This window comes from Vulpes vulpes, chromosome 15 (assembly GCF_048418805.1).
Source record: "Vulpes vulpes isolate BD-2025 chromosome 15, VulVul3, whole genome shotgun sequence".
NCBI lineage: Eukaryota > Metazoa > Chordata > Mammalia > Carnivora > Canidae > Vulpes > Vulpes vulpes.
This window is the reverse complement of record NC_132794.1, coordinates 42,274,137-42,295,496: the sequence shown is the minus strand read 5'-3', so window position 1 is coordinate 42,295,496 and position 21,360 is coordinate 42,274,137. Positions and strand designations below refer to the sequence as shown.

General features: G+C 46.7%; 1 protein-coding gene across 1 annotated transcript; it reads left to right on the top strand.

Annotated features, from left to right (window-relative positions):
- The first annotated feature begins 9,259 nt into the window (after positions 1-9,259).
- On the top strand, positions 9,260-14,552 carry ACTC1 (actin alpha cardiac muscle 1). Its single transcript, XM_025998415.2, has 7 exons — positions 9,260-9,650; positions 10,064-10,214; positions 11,290-11,614; positions 12,253-12,414; positions 12,567-12,758; positions 13,539-13,720; positions 14,220-14,552. Exons 2-7 carry the CDS (start codon positions 10,086-10,088, stop codon positions 14,361-14,363), a joined length of 1,134 nt encoding a protein of 377 aa, XP_025854200.1. The 5' UTR covers positions 9,260-9,650; positions 10,064-10,085; the 3' UTR covers positions 14,364-14,552.
- Positions 14,553-21,360: the final 6,808 nt, after the last annotated feature.

Below are 21,360 nucleotides of genomic sequence, written 5' to 3'. Positions count from 1 at the left end.
TGGGCTAAGCGTCCTGATCTCGGGGTCCTGGGATACAGCCACAGGACGAGCCCCACGTGGAGCCCCACATTGAGCCCCGGCATCTGGCTCCACACTCAGGGAGGGGTCTGCTTGTCCCTCTCCTGCTTCTCCTCCCACAAATTCACACATGCTCTCTCTTTCTCAAATAAATAAATAAATAAATAAAATCTTAAAAAACAACAACAACAACAACAACAACAAAAACCCAGCACCACTGGTGGAAAAGATCCTAAACATCTATTGGTGATGCAATGTCTTTCTTCAAGTATGCAGAGGTTATTAGGTAGAAACCCCCAGAAGGTAAGCAAGACAAAAACGTGCCAGGCTTTAAGCAACAGGATGTGAAATTACATTGGTTTCCTCCTTTCTGACATTCATAAAAAGTAATACACATTTTGGGAACGACATTAAACAGCACACGAATACAAAATAGGAAGTGTGACAGGTCCCTTGCTCGCTTGCCCTTCAGCACCCTCCCCGCCGTTAACAGTTCTGGTGCGTTTGCAGAGATCGTTAGCAACAGGCTTCGGCAGTCGACGTTTTTCCTGTACAAGCAAACTTAAAACTTCTCAGTTTCAAACTGGAAGAGTCTTACAATCGAGCACAGGAGATGACGTGGGATGAGCGGGTAAGAGCTCTCTCTCCAGGTCTGCTCCGCTTTCTGTTCCTGAGGAGTAAGATGCGGCGGCCCTTTGCAGCACAAGCACACAAGCTTTTCACTTGAAAAGGCGAGTTCAGTTGCTTCTTTCCGACTTTACATGGAACCTTCTCAGAAGAACAGCATGGGGGGTGTGGTGGGCATTCAGGGGGTGCCTGTTGGACACACGGGAGTTATTCCAAGAGAGGACAACGTATCTTCATCCATGGCCTTCACTTTTTAAACAATGGTTAGTAAAGAAACTAATTTCACAAATAATAGCACAACAGACTAAAGCTTGCCAGTTTTACACCAAAGCTCCAGTTTTGTTGTTGTTTTTTAAATCTCCAAGTCCCTGGGGCCCCTGGGAGGCTCAGTGGTTGAGCGTCTGCCTTCGGCCCAGGGCGTGATCCCGGGGTCCTGGGATCAAGTCTCGCATCGGGCTCCCCAGGGGAAGCCTGCTTCTCCCTCTGCCTGTGTCTCTGCCTCTCTCTGTGTGTCTCTCATGAATAAATAAATAAATAAAAACCCTAAAAAACATTTTTTGAATCTTCAAATACCATCCTTCAGTGGCCCAGTCTGCCTCTGAAACTCATTTGCAAAATTATGCCAGGTTGGGTGGGGTGAGTAAGAGGGAACTGTTGATTAGTCCGTAGGGGCTCAGCTCAAAATCTGTGGACTATGAAGCCTTGCCCAGGCGTCATGACAAGGACTCTCTCCCTCTTTCCAGCCCCCCTCCCTTAGCTCCATACCTTTTTATGCTTAACACAGGTCTTTGTGGTGGATGGTGGGGTTTATGCACCGCCTAACATAGTGTACACATTCCACGGTGTGGAGGCATTGTCTCGCTCATCGTAGAATCCCTTGCTCCACCTGGTACAATGCCTCGCCAAGAGAAGGCCCGTAATAAATACTGATTGAGCAGATTGAATATGCCACATCTTGATTTCAAGGGAACCCCATTTAGCTACAAAATTGGAGTTTTTCCTCCTGTTCATAGCTACATTTGCACAACAAACACCATAATTTTGATTCTATTTAGTTAAAAATAATGCTTTTTCAAATCAATGAGTGAATTCACCTGAAAAATTTTGCTGAGTGACTGGCAACATGAGCGTTATAAAGGCATGTTTAAGTTTCCACATAGGTGAAAGCAAGCCTGAATTTCCCAGGGAAACTACCTAAAACCCTTCGTTCATAGCCAGTTACTGAGAACAGGATGCTTTTTCAGTTGATGCTGAGAATTGAAAATACTATTCAGAGAGACAAAGAGGGCAAAAGATTTCTACTGGAAATTATACCAGCTCCAATAATCAGATACGATGTTTTTCTAGCACGTCCCATTTTGGGGGAAAATGTGTATTCATTTGCATCACAGTCTCCGTGTGGTGACATTACAAAATGTTACCTGGAGCTTCTCCACCCACAGATATCTGAAGGAACACAGAGCATCTGCTCATTCGAGCTGCTGCCCAACACTGACTCTGAGGTTTTGAAACCCTGTCATGATTGTGACGGAGTCAGATGCTTTGGAAAGGTGTATTTCAGCTATCGAGGTGACATCTCTGTGAAACCTAGAAAACAGAAGCAATAAATCTTTTACTCATGACTGATTCTCTCAGATTCACACAAATATGTTCCAGGTGAGAACATAGGCAAGCCTAACATTTAGCTTTCCATAGGTAGTCAGAATAAAGGTCAGCTTTCAGATCAAAGGAAAATCTGACCACCTAAAGCTATAAGTTGCAGAACCATAGTTTAGGATTTGCTATTTAAGCCTGCAGTAGGAGCACTTCTAGAACACTAGAGCTCTTCTAATAAACAAAACTTTCTGCCTCCTGGGATCAGTTTTGACTTTCCTACTGCCATTTTGGGGCCTACATCCCTGAGTTGGACAAAATGAGCACCGTTTACCCAAGGTTTTCTACTACCCTCTGTGGAAGCAAAGTGTCAGCCCTTGCAACGGTATATATATGTGTGTGTGTGTGTGTGTGTGTGTGTGTGTGTGTATGTGCTTCTGCCTTAACACTGTGGGGTTTCATGGGAAGGGGGTAAAGGGGTTGCAAATCACTCTCCTCATCCCCACCACCACTGTGAGCCAGCAGCATAAGGATGCGATCCTTGGGTGGACACCACAAATGGACCCAGTGCACCAGTCTAAAGGATCAGCTTGGCTTAGGGTTTCAGGGGTCCCTTTCTGCACCACAGGAGAAGACCTCTGGACCCTTTTCTCACTGGACACTGGGCCCAGAAAGAAGATGGCTATATCCACTGGTAGGGAGACAGACCCAGCATGAACATTTTGTGACGGATATACTGAGCTATAATATTAAACAGCAGCTAGAATCTCTCCCCAGAAAACTGCATAGTCCAACAGAATTTAAGTGAACAGAGGACACCTTTCTTGTTCATCCGTAAGGAATGTTCTCACATGAGGTCTCTCCAGTTCTTGCAGGTACTTCTTTGGTGATGTAATACTCTGTTACATCCTTCGGGTCATACCCAAGATTTTTCTGATCATTTTTCAAAGCCACATCATGGTTTAACGGCGGATTCTTTTCCCTTTTCAGCGACTGAAGGCCGGCTCTTCTCTCTGAAATGCCAGAAGCACCCAGTCCCAGTGCTAGCTACTTGTACGAGTGCCAGCGTTCACACTCTGTGTAAGGACTTGAGATGGCTTTTCAGTTGTTTTCATTTTGGAGGCACGATCTGTTTCCCTCCCCGAGTTAATACAGATCACTGGCTTTAGGCAAAGCCTTTATCTTTATTACTTTTCTAATTTATGAAATTAAATTAGAGACTGTGAGGGGGGGATGGGGGGAGAGGCAAATTGGTTATCTGTGGTCCTAACCAAGAGGAGCTCAGAAATACTGATCATACAATCACTATAAACATGTTGTCCAAAAGAACTGCTCCCAACTCCCCACATAAAGACAAAGCATTTGGCAATGTATTTATATGGTTCAGTTTTATGTTAGCAATAGATCTCTGTTTTTAGACAGCAATTCTGAGAGAGTTCAACAGCTGAGTTGGAAACTACCACCTGCCCTCTAAAATTTTTAAGTGAGATGTGGATGGTGTGGTTTCAAGGGCAGACCCTGCTCCTTTGGCGTTCCTTGGTTCCAGCTGTTGACTAGGGATAATTTAGGTCACAACTGTAAAATCAAGAAATGCTTTAAATGTAAATTCCTTGCATTGCATGTCTCTCTTTGAAGAACAAGTGGACATTCTTGCAAACTACCAGAATAGGAGACCAGCTTTCCTCAGTCTAGCGGCTGTTAAGTAGATACGGAAGCCAAGGCCTCGTGAATTTTATATCACATTTAAGTTTTATTTTAAGGAGGTTAAAATTATAGGGCTTAGAAAACTCAACCAGATGCATCATTTTCTTTGTACTTTCTGGTCAATGTTTTCTAGTTTACCACAATAAACACGTATTATTTTTGCAGGGGGGAAATATAAGTCTGTATTTCCAGTAATACCTATCATGATGTTAAGAAGAAAATTAAAACAATATGGGGTGCTCACACCTGGATGAAAGAAACCTACAGACCTATGCAAGTCACCTGGGACTCTTGGCTACATGTGCAGTGATCACTCTAATTATAATTTCGAATATTATCTTCACTATCTCGCAGAGTTCAATCTTACCTGTTTGTTCATCCATCCTTTGTTTTGCCCCACGAAAGATTCACAGCAGCTTACAAAGAGAGACAAAAGCTAAAAATGGAAGACAAAGGAAAAATGAAAAGTCGAGCTGGGTATGTACAAGGGATCATAATGGCTTGTAATGATGTTAACATGGGCCACGTGGGTGATTTTGTAGGGTTTTTCTTAGCCCCTACCAAAGAAAAACCTGGTGAGTGACTAGATTCAGGATCTATAGGATCCAACACAGACCGGTTACTTGATGGCAGTGCTACTGTTCTCGGTGCTAGAGCCAGCAAGGAAGTTTTACTAAGAGGTTCATAAAGAAGTCTATGTCCTTCGACGAACACCAGGGACATTTTTGCAACAAAGGCAGCAGTACCTTCGTTTGTGACAGAGATGGTGTTCTTCTCATGTGGCCCCTCGTTGTAGGCTGGTGACATCACATGGAAGAGCAGTTCTGCAGACACTGCAACTGGCGGTCACCTAGAAAGCGCCACCTGGACCACGCACCCATATATAGTCTCAAAGCAGCACATGGCCCCTAGTAAGTGCTCAATAAATGCCAGTGGTTAGGGTTCCTACTACTATTCCCATGTGTCAGATGTGTGCCCCACCTTTTCCGGGGAGGAGCTGGGCTGCACAGTAGGCAGGGGGTGAAAGTAGCTGGCTGTCTGAGCTCCTGGATCTCGCCTACACAGTCTGGCACCTGTGCGAGCACGAAACGTGGCCAGACTGAGCTTGGGCAATGCCACATCTGGGCTCCAGGAAAAGCAGGCTTACTCCAGGTGATGCTCGGAAAACTGAAACTCCACAGAGTTATTGGCGGTGTGGGGAGCAAGCCAAATGTGAGCTAAGAGGAACACCTTCCCAGCAGAAACCTGGGAGCATCAGCATTTCATCCTTGGAGGGCGAAGTCCTTTTAAGGAATTTTTAAGGAGGCTATTAGAAATCCTTTGTGATTTCCTGGACTTACATCAGGCTGAAAGAGAGTGAAAATGCAGCTTATAGATGGTTAGGCCATGTGACTCCAGGATCCAGAAGAATCCTCCTTTTACCTCCTGCTTTCCCTCTCCGCTCCTGCTCCTTGCTTTGTCCTCCTTTTCAAAACCTCATTAAACGGTTCACCACCGTTGGTCCTATCATGTCAGAAGGCAGCTGGTGCCAGAATGGGCCCAGAGCCGAATCCATTTGGAGTTGAAATACCCTCCCCCTGGGTTAATCTCTGGGGCGGGTGCGTGTGAAACAGGGGGAAGCACCAGGCACAGACGAGGCGCGTTGGTGTCCAGTTCCGGGCCCCAGGATGTGTGGGGCCGCATCCTGCCAGTCACGTCACTTTCTTCTTTTACTGAAAACCCAAACCGGCTCCAGCCAGAGGGCGGTGGGAGTGAACAAATGTGCAGGGGGAAGGAGAACAGAAGTGCTTCTGCCAGCTGCCCCCCCCCCACCTCTGGTCTGGGCTATCGAGGGCCTGGCCCTCCTTGCCGAGCCCCACTGCAGGCCAGGCCGCAGGGGAGGGGGGGGCTCCGGGGAGGAATTACGTGTGGCTCCGTGTGTTTCTGGCTTCTCTGTAAATACTGCGACACCTCCGATGGGGGAACAGCTGACATGAGTGACTGCTAATCCCCAGGGCCGGAGGAGGCTGGCCCTCCCTTCCAGATCCCAGCAGATGGTGGACCCAACAGGCTTCCCTCGAGGCAAGGGCAGGGGAAGGGCCCAGCTTCTGTGCCTTCGGCTCGCCCTGCGCCGCTCCCCGTGGCCTGTCCCTGCCCGGAGGGGCCTGGAGGGCCCTCGGGAGCCCCGGGGACACCCCGTGTCGCCGACCCGCTGCGAGGCTCAAGGTCAGCCATTCCTCGCTTTGAGCACTTCAGTCAAACTTTGCATCAAAAAATGAAATCAGGATATTATTTACACAACAGTGTGAGTGTACTTATTACTGCTGAACTGCACGATTTTAAATGGTTAACATGGTAAATGTCAAGCTATTTAAATTTAAGATTTTTTTAAATTTAAAGAAAGGAATATCTGGACAGCACCACAGAGGATACCTCATTGTTACATACTTGGGTAAATGTGACAGAATCGATCTTAATTTTCAAATTAAATGGATCCCTTAGGGGCACCTGGATGGCTCAGTGGTTGAACGTCTGCCTTTGGTCCGGGTTGTGTTCTTGGAGTCCTGAGATCAAGTCCTGTAACGGGCCCCCTGATCAGTGGAGAATCTGCTTCTCTCTCTCCCTTTGCCCCTCCCACTGCTCTCTCTCTCTCTAATAAATAAATAAAATCTTTAAAAAAAATAAACAGATCCCTCAAAAACTGTATCAAAGAAAAACCAGTCACTGGCTCTTACTTTCCTATTGGCTTATATTTTAAGATACATAAAATATGGGTCAGAGTTTTAAAATGTAGAAATTGAGCAGTATTACAATGAACAAATATTGAACTATCACACAGCTTTAAGGGGAAAAAAGTGTTCTTTCCTACCATAAACATGATGCATATGGAAATACCTTTTGTTTTAAGTGGGAAGGAAATGAAATTGTTCTGAAAATATTTTAAAGGGTTAGATTGTCTTATGAAACTGGTATCTACGCTCCATCGACCTACCCTCTCCACCAGAGCAGGCTGGTCCCGAGATGGGACGCTGGAGTTGGCCTCCTGAGCCCTGGAAGGATTTGCAGAGGAATCACCCCGATAGCTTCAGCACTCAGCGATACATTGGACTTCCCAGGACTGCTCCCTTCATACCTCTGGCAGTGAATGTGGAAGCCTGCCATCCTGCCACCCCCAGGTTGAAACCTTCTTTCACACAAATGTTCATGAATTTCAGTCCTGCTTTTCTTTATTTTTTAAAAAAGATTTTATTTATTTATTCATGAGACACACACACACCCACAGAGAGAGAGAGAGAGAGAGAGAGAGAGAGGCAGAGACACAGGCAGAGGGAGAAGCAGGCTCCCTGCAGGGAGCCCGACGTGGGACTCGATCCCGAGACTCCAGGATCACACCCTGGACTGAAGACAGCGCTAAACTGCTGAGCCACCGGGGCTGCCCCTGCTCTACTTTAAAGACAATAAAAGGATATTCTTCAGGAAGGCTTTTGCTGATCCCGCCTCAGATCCCTCTTTTCATGACTATCCCAGCGATTCCCTCCTTTTTCGTCCCAGCACATGCCGTCCGCGGCTCTGACTTTTCTGTAATTGCTCTGTTCTGCTTTACGTGTCGCTTTATTCCTATGACCAGCACAGCTCTTGTCCCACAAATATTTGCTGAATCAATAAATGAATGAAATTGACCCAGTTCTTCGAAAGAGACAGAAACTGCTGCCTCCAGGAGTATCAGAACCACTGAACTGTAACAGTGACTATTTGCTTTGAATCTTCTATGTGGATTCTTCTTTGTGTATCTTCTATGTGGATGGCCCCTCATTATTTTGATAATTAATAACCCCTACCAGAAAAAAGCTACCCTTACTGTGTCCTTTTTCAGAGGGGAAAATGGGCTCAGGAAAGTGAAGTGACTTGCCCAAGACCACATGCACTTGTAAGCGATAGAAACAGGGTTTGAACTCAGGGCTGTCTGGCTGTAATGCCAGTCTCATTCCTCCTTTTCCATGGTTCTTCTGCATCTGTGTGAGCTGAGACCCCTCTGCCCTTCGCATCCTGTCAACGGGCGTTTTCTTTGTAAAAGGCCTAGTGTGTGGCAGGGCGTGACCCCAGCCAGACCCCTCACCTGGCTCCATCACCCAGCTGCCCCCACAGTTTCTTCTCCAAACCAACCCAAACATGGTTGGGGAGCTCAGGGAGCGAGGGCCCAACATTCCCCAGTCTGGGCAAGTATCTAATCAGTTGACCTCCTCAGCATATCAATCCAAGACCACTCTAGAGATGAGTGCCTGTGCCCAGTTTTCTATTTTTAACTGGTGTGAACAGGAGGGAAAACACAAGCATTAAAAATCCAAGTGCTAGTCAAGAACTGAGAATGCAGGACACCCCAGAGCAAATCAGTAATCTCTGTCCTTATGTCTCTCTGTTCCTTTCTTCTCTCCCCAGTTCATGGCATGTTTCCACTCCCTTCTCCAAAGCCCCAAGATCCTTCTAAATCTGTTTCCATGAAGGAGCTGGTATCATTTCTATCATGGCTTCACAGGCTCTAATGTACATATGAATCAAATGGGCATCTTGCCAATTCTGAATCAGTAGTTCAGGGGTGGGGGTGGGGGGAGTGGTGGATGGAGGCCGAGACTCTGCTGTTTCTAACTCTGCTGTCCTGTGATGTGTTTGGCTAGTTGAAGTGGCTGTTATCTTCTTGACAAGAATATCTGCTCTTTCAGTCTCGTCTCTGCTTGGAATTAAGGCCTTTGCCCCCAGCTTGTTCCTCTACCCACCAGCAAGTGCTCAAGCTACTTTTGGCGTTTGTTCCTTCATTCACTTTGGCAGCAGGGGATCCTTTTCTGGCCTGAAGTCAGGAGTCTGAGTTGGAGCAAAACCTTGGCAGCATGAGGAGAGTTACCTGATATCCGTGGTGGGGCAAACCTGGCTCCTTCTCCCCCAAGACTTGGCCAGGCTCTCTCTCCAATTCCTTGCCTCGACCCTAGTCAGACCCTAAGCCATGCATGAGCTGGGGATCAAGGTGGCCTCGGTTCATCTCTGCTTTCGCACCCAGAGGAACAGGCCCCAGCAACCTGAGCTGGTGGAGACTAGACCAGCAGGGTGACCTGCCCCAGGGACCCCCTTTCTGGCCACCCTAATGTGCTGCTGTGGCGCCCTTTGAGTCCCCCAGGACCGCCAGGGCTCTCCTGCAGCCCGCAGTGGTGGAAGATGAGAAGCTGCTGTTGCTCCCTGCTGCCCTGGTCCAGCTGTCAGGACCCCTCAGCGGAGGGCAGGGGGCCAAGCCTTCCCGCTGGCACAGGGCTTGCTGTCTGGGGTGGGCGGGGCTGCGAGGAGGGAGCCCACAGCCCAGCCCACAGCCCAGCCCGGGTGCACCTCCACCCAAGGGGTAGGAGGACAGCTGGCGTCGCTTCGTCTCCCCCGGCCCCTACCCTGACCGCCCCCCCTCCCCAGCTCCCTATTTGGCCGTCCCCCCGGGTGCCCCCTCCCCTTCCTTACATGGTCCGGGAGCCCCCTGGCCCATCCTCTCCCCTGCCCTTGGCTCCATGAATGGCCTCGGCGCTCCTCGGCGGTGCGAGGGCGACCAAATAAGGCAAGGTGGCCCAGCAGGCCCCCCACCCCTGCCCCGGCCCGCGGCTGACCCCGTCCCTCGGCGCCCTATAAAGCGGCGCGCCCCGGCCCGGCACCCAGCACCCGGCACCTGCCGCCCCAGCGCAGCCGAGCGACCCGCGACGGTGAGTCAGCGCCCTCCGCGGGCCCGGGCCCCCCAGCCCGAGGCCCCCGGCCCCAAACCCCCAGCCCGCCGCGACACGACTCTTTTTTTTTAAAAAAACACCCAAGTTCTCGGTGCGATCCTCGGGCGGTCACATAGGGGCGCGCGCAGGTGGTGACCCGTGCGCCCCCCGCCCGCGGCCACCGGGGTCCCTCCAGCTGGGCCCGGGCAGGGGCAGGGGGTGCGGTCGGGCCTGGGGGGCTCCGGGTGGGGAAGGCAAACGTGTGAGGGGCTGGGAGGGCTGCGGAGGGCGGCGGCAGCTCCGTGCCCGCTGGGCCCGGCCCCCTCCCCTCCTCCCCCCTCCCTCTGCGCGGGGGAACCGATGCCCCCCGCCCCGCCCCGGGCGCTGAGCGCGCCGCCCGCTGTCCCCTGCAGACCCCGCCGGAGCTGAGCCAGGATGTGCGACGACGAGGAGACCACCGCCCTGGTGTGCGACAACGGCTCGGGGCTGGTGAAGGCCGGCTTCGCGGGGGACGACGCGCCCCGGGCCGTGTTCCCCTCCATCGTGGGCCGCCCGCGCCACCAGGTAGGCGCCCGGCCCGGCCGCGGTCCCAGGCCGGCAGCCTAGGAGGGGAGGGGTCCCGGGCCTGCTCAGGGCAAAGGAGGAAAGGACGGGTTTGTGGACAAGCCCAGCAGACAAGCCGTGCCCCCCCCCCAGGACACCTGTCCCCCGGCCCGTCCCAGGGGCGCGCGCTCCCAGGGTCCCCTCCCCGTGGGACAGGCCGGCAGCTTCCCTCCTCCACTCCTGACCCGCTTGCTCAGCTGCCAGTGTCTCCTTGGCCCCTTACACAGTCTGTGCGTGGCTTGGCCTTGGCCCCCCAGGCCTGCTCCCAGCGTGGCACAACAGAACTGCTCTCGACCAGAGGGACCCGACCCACACCCAACCCTTGTTCACAGCCAGCTTACGGGGCTCCCAAGGGATGCAACCCATCTGCTTCCGGGCTGTTGCACTTTTAGGAGCCAGGCGTGACAGGGACATGTCACCTTGTTCATTAAAAGAAGTGCCACGCTCTTGGGCTTTGCCACATGCCCTGCCGGACAGGCTGCCAGGAAGGAGAGCGGCACTCGTGGGCACTGGTGACTGACGGGCAGCGCAGGACAGCGCCTGGCAGGCTGTTTCAGGGGCAGAGCGGTGATGGCAAATCAGCCCATCTTTTCATGTTCACGTGATGAACAAAATCTCTTCTTGGGAGAAATACAATGTGTCATCAATTCAGTCATTCCACAATGTCGTCATTTATATTTCAGTTGACATGGGTGATGCACTTAATAATTTAATGAAGGCATTATGTATTTGTAAGACGACGTGAGGCTGTACTTCTTTGATGAAGTGGCCCCAGTTATAGTCTAAAGAATGGAATTTAAAAAAAATTGAAAAAAACAAAAGAATGGAATTGTACCTGGGGAGTGTGGGGGTGGGTGGGGGAAGGGACTAGACTGATTCTAAATGATATTTCTAAATCCGGTTAAAATTGTATTTTTTATTTCTGGTATTTATAGGGTGTTCCTCGACTTGGGCAGTTAGGTGTAAATTTATAAGGCATCCGTTATATTCCTAAAATGCTGGAAGCTTGATTTCCCCATCTTTTTTCTTCTTACAGGGAGTCATGGTGGGAATGGGACAGAAGGACTCGTATGTAGGTGACGAGGCCCAGAGCAAGCGAGGTATCCTGACTCTCAAGTACCCCATCGAGCACGGCATCATCACCAACTGGGATGACATGGAGAAGATCTGGCACCACACCTTCTACAACGAGCTCCGTGTGGCCCCTGAGGAGCACCCCACTCTGCTCACCGAGGCCCCACTCAACCCTAAGGCCAACCGTGAGAAGATGACCCAGATCATGTTTGAGACCTTCAATGTCCCTGCCATGTATGTGGCCATCCAGGCGGTGCTGTCCCTGTATGCTTCTGGCCGTACCACCGGTATGTTTGGGCTGTGGACACAGTCACTGACCTTGCCATGAAGCGGCTTCCCTCGCGCTCCCTGGGAGGGTGTCCCAGAGAAGAGAGGGAGGTGACAATAGTTTCCCATCACATACCTCTCCACGTGTTGAAAGCCCGTGGAGGTAGATCCCTACCCACCCTAAAGCAGGTGACGTCACATATCAAGATTCCACGTGATGTTACAAACCCGGACCGCAGCCATCACTGGTATGTGTTCATGCCCACATGGCGCCTGGGCCAACCTCCTCAAGGAGAACCGACAGTCCCTACAGGGTCTGAGTCAAAAAAGAGAGAACACGTGCAAGTAAGATGGGAGGAAAGAAAAACACGCCTGGATGTTCCCATACTGAGCGAATGGCTGGTGAAAGGGGTGGTCATTTGAAAGGGTCCTGGGGAAATTTTTCTACTACAATATTGAAAAGGGTGAGCTGTTGCTGGCTTCAGATTTAGCCCTCGTTGTGCTCATTTTTATTCTTTGTGTGTAAGAAACCTAATTTGATCTGGATCCCAGCCCAGTGCTAGTATCTTTTAGCCAAGCTTGGAAGTAGGCTTTGACACAGCTAAGGGGATGGTGTCCTCAGGGATTTACTCTGCTCCTGTCTGTTTCTTCCTGACAGGCATTGTTCTGGATTCTGGGGATGGTGTCACTCACAACGTTCCCATCTATGAAGGCTACGCCCTGCCCCATGCCATCATGCGTCTGGATCTAGCCGGGCGGGATCTGACTGACTACCTCATGAAGATCCTCACTGAGCGTGGCTATTCCTTTGTCACCACTGGTGAGTGTGTGTGTGTGTGTGTGTGTGTGTGTGTGTGTGTGTCATCTGCCACAGCAACGTGTCTGCTTTCTTCCACAACCAGAGAAGCTATCTACTCCCCACGGTTGACTTCCTTCTTCGGAGCTTGACTGCGATACCCTTTGTTTCCATAGCTGAACGTGAAATTGTCCGTGACATTAAAGAGAAGCTGTGCTATGTTGCCCTGGATTTTGAGAATGAAATGGCCACAGCCGCCTCCTCCTCCTCCCTGGAGAAGAGCTATGAGCTGCCCGATGGCCAAGTCATCACTATTGGCAACGAGCGCTTTCGCTGCCCTGAGACACTATTCCAGCCCTCCTTCATCGGTGAGTGGTAGGGCCTGGGGCAGAGGTACAGCCTTTCCCTGGAAATCTAGGGGTGGCCCAGAGCAAAATCTATTATCATCAAGAAGGATTAAGGAGCCTTTGAGTTCAAAGAAGTCATAGCTTAGGGTCCCACACAGCTCAGCCTCAGATCCTGGTGACTCAGTAAAGGGAGGGCCATACCGTTCTGTCGCTGTGACACGACAAAGATGACACACTGACTTCATGTCAAAATAAAGGATGAGACAGAGTAGTAATTGAATAACCTGTATCTGTAGGAAAAGAATGATTAGTCAGAAGGGCTGACTTACATTACGAGTCACCGGACTTACTCTGAAGTTACTCATCATTGAATGAAACAGTAACCGTACTAATAGGAATGACTGGACCCCTGTATCTTACCAAACATCCTGCCTCCGAATGATTTCTAAGAGGAAGCTTGTCGGAATCTTATCTTAGTCCATAAATAAAAATCGCATTAATCTAACTCTAATGCATGTCTCACCCTTTTCAATTTCGCACGTCTAATGTTTGTGTTCAAGTGTTCGTTCCCAGCAGGTGCTGAGCACAGTTGTTTGTGTCTTGGCAGTTGGGGATTAACTGTCAGCGCTGTTAGAGACACCTGTTCCACAAACGCCTTGCAGTAGATCTTAAAGAAGAACATATGTTTCAGAGACAAATGGGTGACAGTTTATCAACACAAAGGAATCCTTTCTTCTTCCCTCCACCCTGGGCCCCTGGCCTAAGTGCACTGTGATTTTTTTTTTTCAAACTTATTTCTAGGTATGGAATCTGCTGGCATCCATGAAACAACTTATAATAGCATCATGAAGTGTGACATTGACATCCGCAAGGACCTTTATGCCAACAACGTGCTATCCGGAGGTACCACCATGTACCCTGGTATTGCTGATCGCATGCAAAAGGAAATCACTGCCCTGGCTCCCAGCACCATGAAGATTAAGGTAAAGAACTCCTGTGGGTGGGAGAGCCAAGGCGGGTCTCAGTATTGCAAGCAGAACTCATTCTTTGTTTCCTGTCTCCTCTACACTGTACCTCTTAGCTTTTTTAGCACTTTTCCCAAGACAGGAGACTTTAAATATATTTTCAAGCAATGGATAATAATAGATCTTGGAAGAAAAAAAAAAACCCTACATCTTCGAACACATTTTAAAAGGCTCCAACTTTTCGGCTAGCCTCCACCAGACATTTAGCTTGTTGCCACATTATACTCTAGATCAGAAAAGTGGAGCAGTGCTATTTTGTAGAGTCTTTGATACTGGATATAATGAACCAGAGGAAGTGCATAAAACTTGATTCAGCCATAATACTTTTGAGGATGAAATATCTTACATTACAATGAATTAACATCTAAGATTTGTTCTGTGAATCTCACCAACATGTTGCTTGATCTGTTGCCTGGAATGTCAGAGTTCACTGGAAGCTTTTGTTGTCTTTCTGCAGATCATTGCTCCCCCTGAGCGTAAGTACTCTGTCTGGATTGGGGGCTCCATCCTGGCCTCCCTGTCCACCTTCCAGCAGATGTGGATCAGCAAGCAAGAGTATGATGAGGCAGGCCCGTCCATCGTCCACCGCAAATGCTTCTAAGGTGCTTCTCTCTTAGTCTACTTTACATTCAGGACGACAGTATTCTGCTTCTTGGAATCTCCCGAACCACCCTTCCTTATCTCTCATCAATCATTGTACAGTTTGTTTACACATGTGCAATTTATTTGTGCTTCTAATATTTATTGCTTTATAAATAAACCAGACCAGGACTTGCAACCTACCAAAAAAGCCTCTCTTCTTTCTTTTCCTGGTGGTCATGGGAGGGTGGGGCCAGTGTATGTTTACTTCAGTCTGTGAATTCATGTATCAGCAGCTTTGCCCCCAAGAGCACTGTAAGATCACAGTACCACAAAGTTCATCAGAAGAACTGGTGTGCCATTTAATTAGGAGTTACAATACTAAATAGCAGTTTTACACTTTGGAATAGAATCATGAATATTTTTCACATCTGGAAAGTAGATAGATTAGATTCACTCCACAAAAACAAAGATGCAAAATTGGATTTCAGGATTCTTTGAGATTAGTTATTATGAATGAGAATGAACATTGTTTCAGCACATGTTCCAGTTTTTTTTTGTAACTTTGTAGAAACTATATATATATATATATATATATATATATATATATATATATATATATAAGTAGTGAGAAAGTCAAAGATTATTTTAAATAACTTAGCCTAAATTATCAATTCTAGACTTCTCAGTTGTCTTCCTGAGGACTATGCATGTTAATGATGAAACATGGAGTCCCGCTCACTGTTGAGCCCAGCCATCTCCTGTTCCAAGTACTCCCTAAACAGACCAAGACCATTGTGCTTGCAATAAATGTGAGGAAACAGGCACCAGATCCTTTTGCCTCATTAGTAACTAACTTCTGGGACAAAGGTCTTTCTTTGGGCTCTTCTTCATCTTTGAAATCTTGAGATCTGGGGTTGAGTGCAGTGAAGGCTATGAAGTCCACCAAGAAGTCAAGGGGAGTGGGAAGCCACAATATTCCCTTTATTCCATGCTGGACTCTCTGCAAATTACACTGTGGGGGCTGCTGGGGGCAGCATCTGAAAGAAATCAGTCATGCTCTGTCCTTGACGGGCTCGCATACACTACCCATAAACTCCCAGTGTGTGTGGTCTGGGAGGCTTCAAGAGATGGACATGGGTCTGGGTCTTGAAGAATGGTTAAGAATTGCAGTGGTGAGAAGAGCAGGCCGGAAATTTCAGCAGAAGGAAATGGGGCAGCAGCCAGCAAACAAGGCACAGGGCAGGCTGGTGGGAGCTGATGACTTAGGAAATCAATCTGCAAAGCTAGATTTCCACGCGATTGCAGAAGCTCTAAGATGTTTCATTTTCAAGTCCATTGGAGCATTTGAATGAATGTAATTTAACTTTTATCTATTGATGAGGGCATCAAGACTTCTGGAAAGATGAAACAAGTGGTGCAACGTTACACAACTTGTGGACTGTCCAAGATGGGAAGCCACATTTTCTGACATCTAATCTATTGGTGCTTCTTAAACCACCTTTAGTCATAAAATTTGAATCTTAAACTATACTCATGAAGTTAATAAACATAAATATAGAGATATAAAACTGTAGTCATGGTCTTAGTGCATTCTATCACATACCCTTTCGAGTGTCTGGGTTCAAAATTTTGAGTATGTAGGGCTCATCAGACATCTTTAGTAAAATTGCCAATGTCATTACTCAAGCTCATACTTGTATCTTTATATTATTCATTCCAAAAGTATCTTTTTAAAAAATATTTTATTTATTCGTGAGAGACATAGAGAGAGAGGCAAACACATAGGCAGAGGGAGAAGCAGGCTCCCTGTTGGGGAGCCTGATGCAGGACTCAATCCCAAGACCCTGGGATCACACCCTGAGCCAAAGGCAGATTCTCAACGGCTGAGCCATCCAGGCATCTCTCCAAAAGTATCTCTTGATCCCTGACTCCAGGCTAAGCACAGTAGTAGGTGCAGTGGACACAAAGATGGATTATTGTACATCTTCTGTGCTTAAGGAGTTCAGAGTTTAGAGCTCCATATTTAGCACACTGGAATAGAAGTCCTTTTCTGCATTAAGCATCAAATAATAAACTCAGTGGCAATTTCCTCCCAACTCCCACCTCTGTCCCCAGTTGCATGTGTAGTACAGATAGATTGGCTTAAAAGCTAGGTATCAGCCAAGGAGATGGATTTGGGGCATATATGAGGAGATATGATTTAGCTAGTCTCTGTTTCCCTTTCATCTCTCAAACTGAGTACATAAGTATCATGAATTTTATCCTTGGAATATAGCATGAACACTTCAACTTTAGACGACTGGCTGAGCTATCATCTATGGTTCCTTTCACGTAGGATTGGAAAGGGAATAGGTATTGTTATTTCTATTTAAAAGTAGAAGTTTTGGAACTTCAACATCTGATATATGTAGAAGAAGTGATAAAGCACAATAAGCACACAGATCTTGCTGAATTCTGAAGTTTTCTCATCTCTGCTTGGTGATGGGGTATAAGATATCAGAACAGCTAAATAGTCTCACAATTGTGCTTAAGAAAGATACTAAGGCAACAGAGGTTTTTCTTAAGGCCATCTTCACCAGCGTAAAATATTTGAGAGGTCTATGGTGAATGTGTCTTTGGTTAAGATGTAATGTAAATAACCTATGGAGATCATGATACTTCTTCTCCATTTATAATGAAAACAGTATTTTTGTTAATTTCTAATGTTCCCAAACACCATTTCTTCATTCTTCTCAACAATAGTCATTTCTTAGCAATGGGCATTATGTAGATATATTTAAATAACCAAGAGAGTAGAGTTACAGAGAAAAGAAAAAGTACTAAAGGAAATGGAATATTTAGAGAAGTAGGGTCAGTTGACTAAGACAATGTCACTGAAGCTCCACTCTCTCTCCATTTCTTTTATGGAATCTGTTATGGACAGGACTGTCTTACCCCCAAATTTGTATGTTGAAACCCTAACCCCAAATAGGACTGTGTCCAAACACAGTGGGCCTTAAGGAGGTAATTAAGATTAAATGAGGTCACAAGGGTGGGACTCTAATCCAATAGGACTTGCGTTCTTATAAGAAGAGGAGATACAAGGAGGGTGCATGTACAGACTAAGGGGCAGGTGAGGACACAGCAAGAAGGCAGCCATTTGCAGGCCAGGTAGAGAGGTCTCATCAGAAATCAACCCCGCTGGCACCTAGATCTTGAACTTCTGGCCTCCAGAACTGTGCAAAAATTCCTTTTTTTTTTTGTATATTTTTTTTATTGGAGTTTAATTTGCCAACAGGAAACAACAAATGTTGGAGAGGATGTGGAGAAAGGGGAACCCTTTTGCACTGCTGATGGGAATGTGAACTGGTACAGCCACTCTGGAAAACTGTGGAGGTTCCTCAAAGAGTTAAAAATAGACCTGCCCTACGACCCAGCAATTGCACTGCTGGGGATTTACCCCAAAGATATAGATGCAGTGAAAGACCAAGACACCTGCACCCCAATGTTTTTAGCAAAAATTAATTCCTATTGTGTAAGTCTCCCAGTCTGTGCTATTATGTTATAGTAGCCTGAGCAAACTAATACAAGATTTTCCCACATGTTGGGCATGATGGTCCAAGATTCACAGTCTACCAACTTATCAGCTTCTGGAGCAGAAGAGTGTCTTCCCTTTATCGTTCTGAAAAAATTCCAGGGAAGTCTCAGTCTGGTCAGCCTTGAGAACTGGGTCATACCATCCTCACCATGGAGACTGATCAATGTTAAGTAAGGGAGGGTAATCCTCCAATGGAAGAGAACAAAATGGCATGAACACCATGCCCAGTGAGCTAGAGCATAAGGGAAAATATGGTAATTTGTGGGCAAAGGCTCCAATTTCCATTTGGAAGTTTGATTTGATTTAACAAGCCCTGAGAAGGGCTTGAGAAGAGCAATGACTTCACTCAAACAAAACTGAGGTAAGACTGAGAAACTTGGTTGGTGGTATGTGTGAGTACCCAGATTTTTTTTTCCAGACTCCAGCATGGCCCAGGGACCCAGAAACCCAATGATCTCTCTATGACCAGATTAGTCAGGTGTATAAAAAGAAATGTTAGATTCACTTTGTGATTAACATGATAAAAATGCTATAAATATTTCCTAGTAACTGACAGGTACTAAAGAAATTTTGAATCTTTCAGGTCAAAATCAGCAAAGATTGATACTCAAGGTTAAATTTAAATACAGGAAAGAGTAATTTTATTTAAGCAAGAAAATGTGAGTTTATTCAGAAATAACAGAGGAATTGCAATTTAGGACAAACAAGCCATGGTGAACCATCAGCCAGTCCAAAGGGACAAAGGGAAGGTCAGCTTTTATTGGGTTTTAGGAGGAAATTGGTCAGGGTTGCTTAGAACAAAAGTTTATTGGAGAAGAACAAGAGTTTGAGGTTGTAGTTTCTCATTTGCTGCAAGTGGGGGTTAATGTGATGCTGCTGGGGCAGGGAGAGATCCTCCTCCTTTCTCTTAAAAGCAGAAGATAAAATTCCTATGTGAAAAATGTCCTCTCTTGCCTCAATAATTTTCATCTTCCTTCTTCCCATGGTTACCCAGGCTGCCACGAGTGGTGGGATGTGTAGGAGAGCTCCCCCTTCAGGGCTTCCCAGCTCCATTTTAAAGATTTCCTTTATTTTCACAAGGTCCTCTGGGCTCATTATACAAGGAATTTCTCCTTCTGGCAGAGCTTGGCTGTTGCTATAGCAACCAAATTCCCACTAGGAAGCTACAGGATAAAAACTCTTGGGCAGAAGTATACTTTTGGTTACTGTTGATTCCTATGGTAGAAGCAGTTCAGTCATCCGCTCTGTATGCAATGAATGTGAGTAAGACTGACCAGGCAGATAAAGAATGGCTCTCTCAGTGGGGTTCTGGGTCCTCTCCGCTGCTTGACAAAGGAGAGCTGAGTCAAGTAAGAGTTAAGCAGGGGTGGTCTGCAGGACTCCCAGCAATGTTGTTGCTTATGGCTCTGCATTCTTTTACTGCAGCTTCCATGGGAATCAAGGTTGGAGAGGGAAGACAGAGAGAAAACAGACGCAAGGGAAGGTTACAGTAAAGCTGAATTACAATACTGCATTAGCGGTAGATGAGAAATGGACTCTGCAGTCAAGTGTAAGCAAGACCTTCGGTCAATAGGTTCACTTGAAGAACTTTGGAAATATCACTGGATATTGACAGGGTAGCCATCATGTGAGTGGTTTAAAAGCAAATCTGACTTGGGCACACATGCAGAAGAATGAAACTGGACCATTTTCTTACACTATACACAAAAATATATTCAAAATGAATGAAAGACCTAAATGTGAAACAGGAATCCATCAAAATCCTAGAGGAGAACGCAGGCAGCAATGTCTGTGACCTCAGCCACACCAACTTCTTGCTAGACACATCTCCAAATGCAAGGGAAACAAAGGCAAAAATGAACTATTGGGGCTTCATCGACATAAAAAGCTTTTGCACAGCAAAGGAAACAGTCGACAAAACCAGAAGACAGCTGATAGAATGGGAGAGGATATTTGCAAGTATCCAAAATCTGTAGAGGGCTAGTATCTAAAATCTATCAAGAACTTATCAAACTCGGGATCCCTGGGTGGCGCAGCGGTTTGGCGCCTGCCTTTGGCCCAGGGCGCGATCCTGGAGACCCGGGATCGAATCCCACATCGGGGTCCCAGTGCATGGAGCCTGCTTCTCCCTCTGCCTGTGTCTCTGCCTCTCTCTCTCTCTCTGTGACTATCATAAATAAATAAAAAATTAAAAAAAAATTAAAAAAAAAAAGAACTTATCAAACTCAATGCCCAAAGAATAAATAATCCAATCAAGACATGGGCAGAAAACACAAACAGACATTTCTCCAAAGAAGACATACAAATGGCCAACAGACACATGAGAAAACACTCAACCTCACTTGCCTTCAGGGAAACACAAATCAAAACCACAATGAGATACCACCTCACGGGGTCAGAATGGCTACAATTAACAAGTCAGGAAACAACAGATGTTGGCAAAGATGCGGAGAAAGGGGCACTCTCTTACACTGTTTTTGGGAATGCAGGTTGGGACAGCCACTCTGGAAGACAGTGTGGAGGTTCCTCAAAAAGTTGGAAATAGAACCCCTACGACCCAGCAATTGTACTACTGGGTATTTACCCCAAAGATACAAGTGTAGTGATCTGAAGGGGCACCTGCGCCCCAATGTTTATAGTAGCAATGTCCACAATAGCCAAACTATGGAAAGAGACCTAATGTCCATCAACTGATGAATGGATAAAGAAGATATTGTATGTGTATGTATATATATGTGTATACATATGTGTATATATATAATGGAATATTACTCAGCCATCAAAATACGAAATCTTGCCATTTGCCCCAACATGAATGGAACTAGAGGTCATTATGCTAAGTGAAATAAGTCAGTCAGAGAAAGACAAGTATTACATGACCTAATTTATATGTGGAATTTAAGAAGCAAAACAGAGGAGCAAAGGGGAAGGGAAAGAAAAAGAAAAGAAAACGAAATCAGAGAGGGAGGCAAACCATAAGAGACTCTTAATCATAGGAAACAAACTGAGGGCTGCTGGAGGGGAGGAAGATGGGGGCATGGGGTAAATGGGGGATGGACATTAAGGAGAACACATGATGTAATGAGCACTGGGTGTGATATAAGACTGACCTCTACCTCTGAAACTAATAATGCATTATATGCTAATTAATTAAATTTAAATTTAAAAAATAATTTTTAAAAATCTGACTTAGGCACAATCGTGAAATTTTCCTAAGACATCTTTAACTCTGGAATCTACCCTTTGGACTTCTTTCCCGGGTCTTGACCCAATGCTGGCTATCCAGGACATTCTCCCTACCATTCATATCTTGATGACACTTAACTTTATTTGCATTTCTCTAGAGAAAAGATCATACTAATTAACATGCCAGTTACCTAATCTATGTTCCTGGGGGAAAATAGAACATATTTTCCCACTAGAGAACACACCTATAATT

Coding starts and splice junctions, on each gene's coding strand:
- ACTC1 (XM_025998415.2), top strand. CDS start 10,086: ATGTGCGACGACGAGGAGACCACCGCCCTGGTGTGCGACAACGGCTCG. Junction 10,215..11,289: donor TGGGCCGCCCGCGCCACCAG/GTAGGCGCCCGG, acceptor TTCTTCTTACAG/GGAGTCATGGTGGGAATGGG. Junction 12,759..13,538: donor ATTCCAGCCCTCCTTCATCG/GTGAGTGGTAGG, acceptor ACTTATTTCTAG/GTATGGAATCTGCTGGCATC.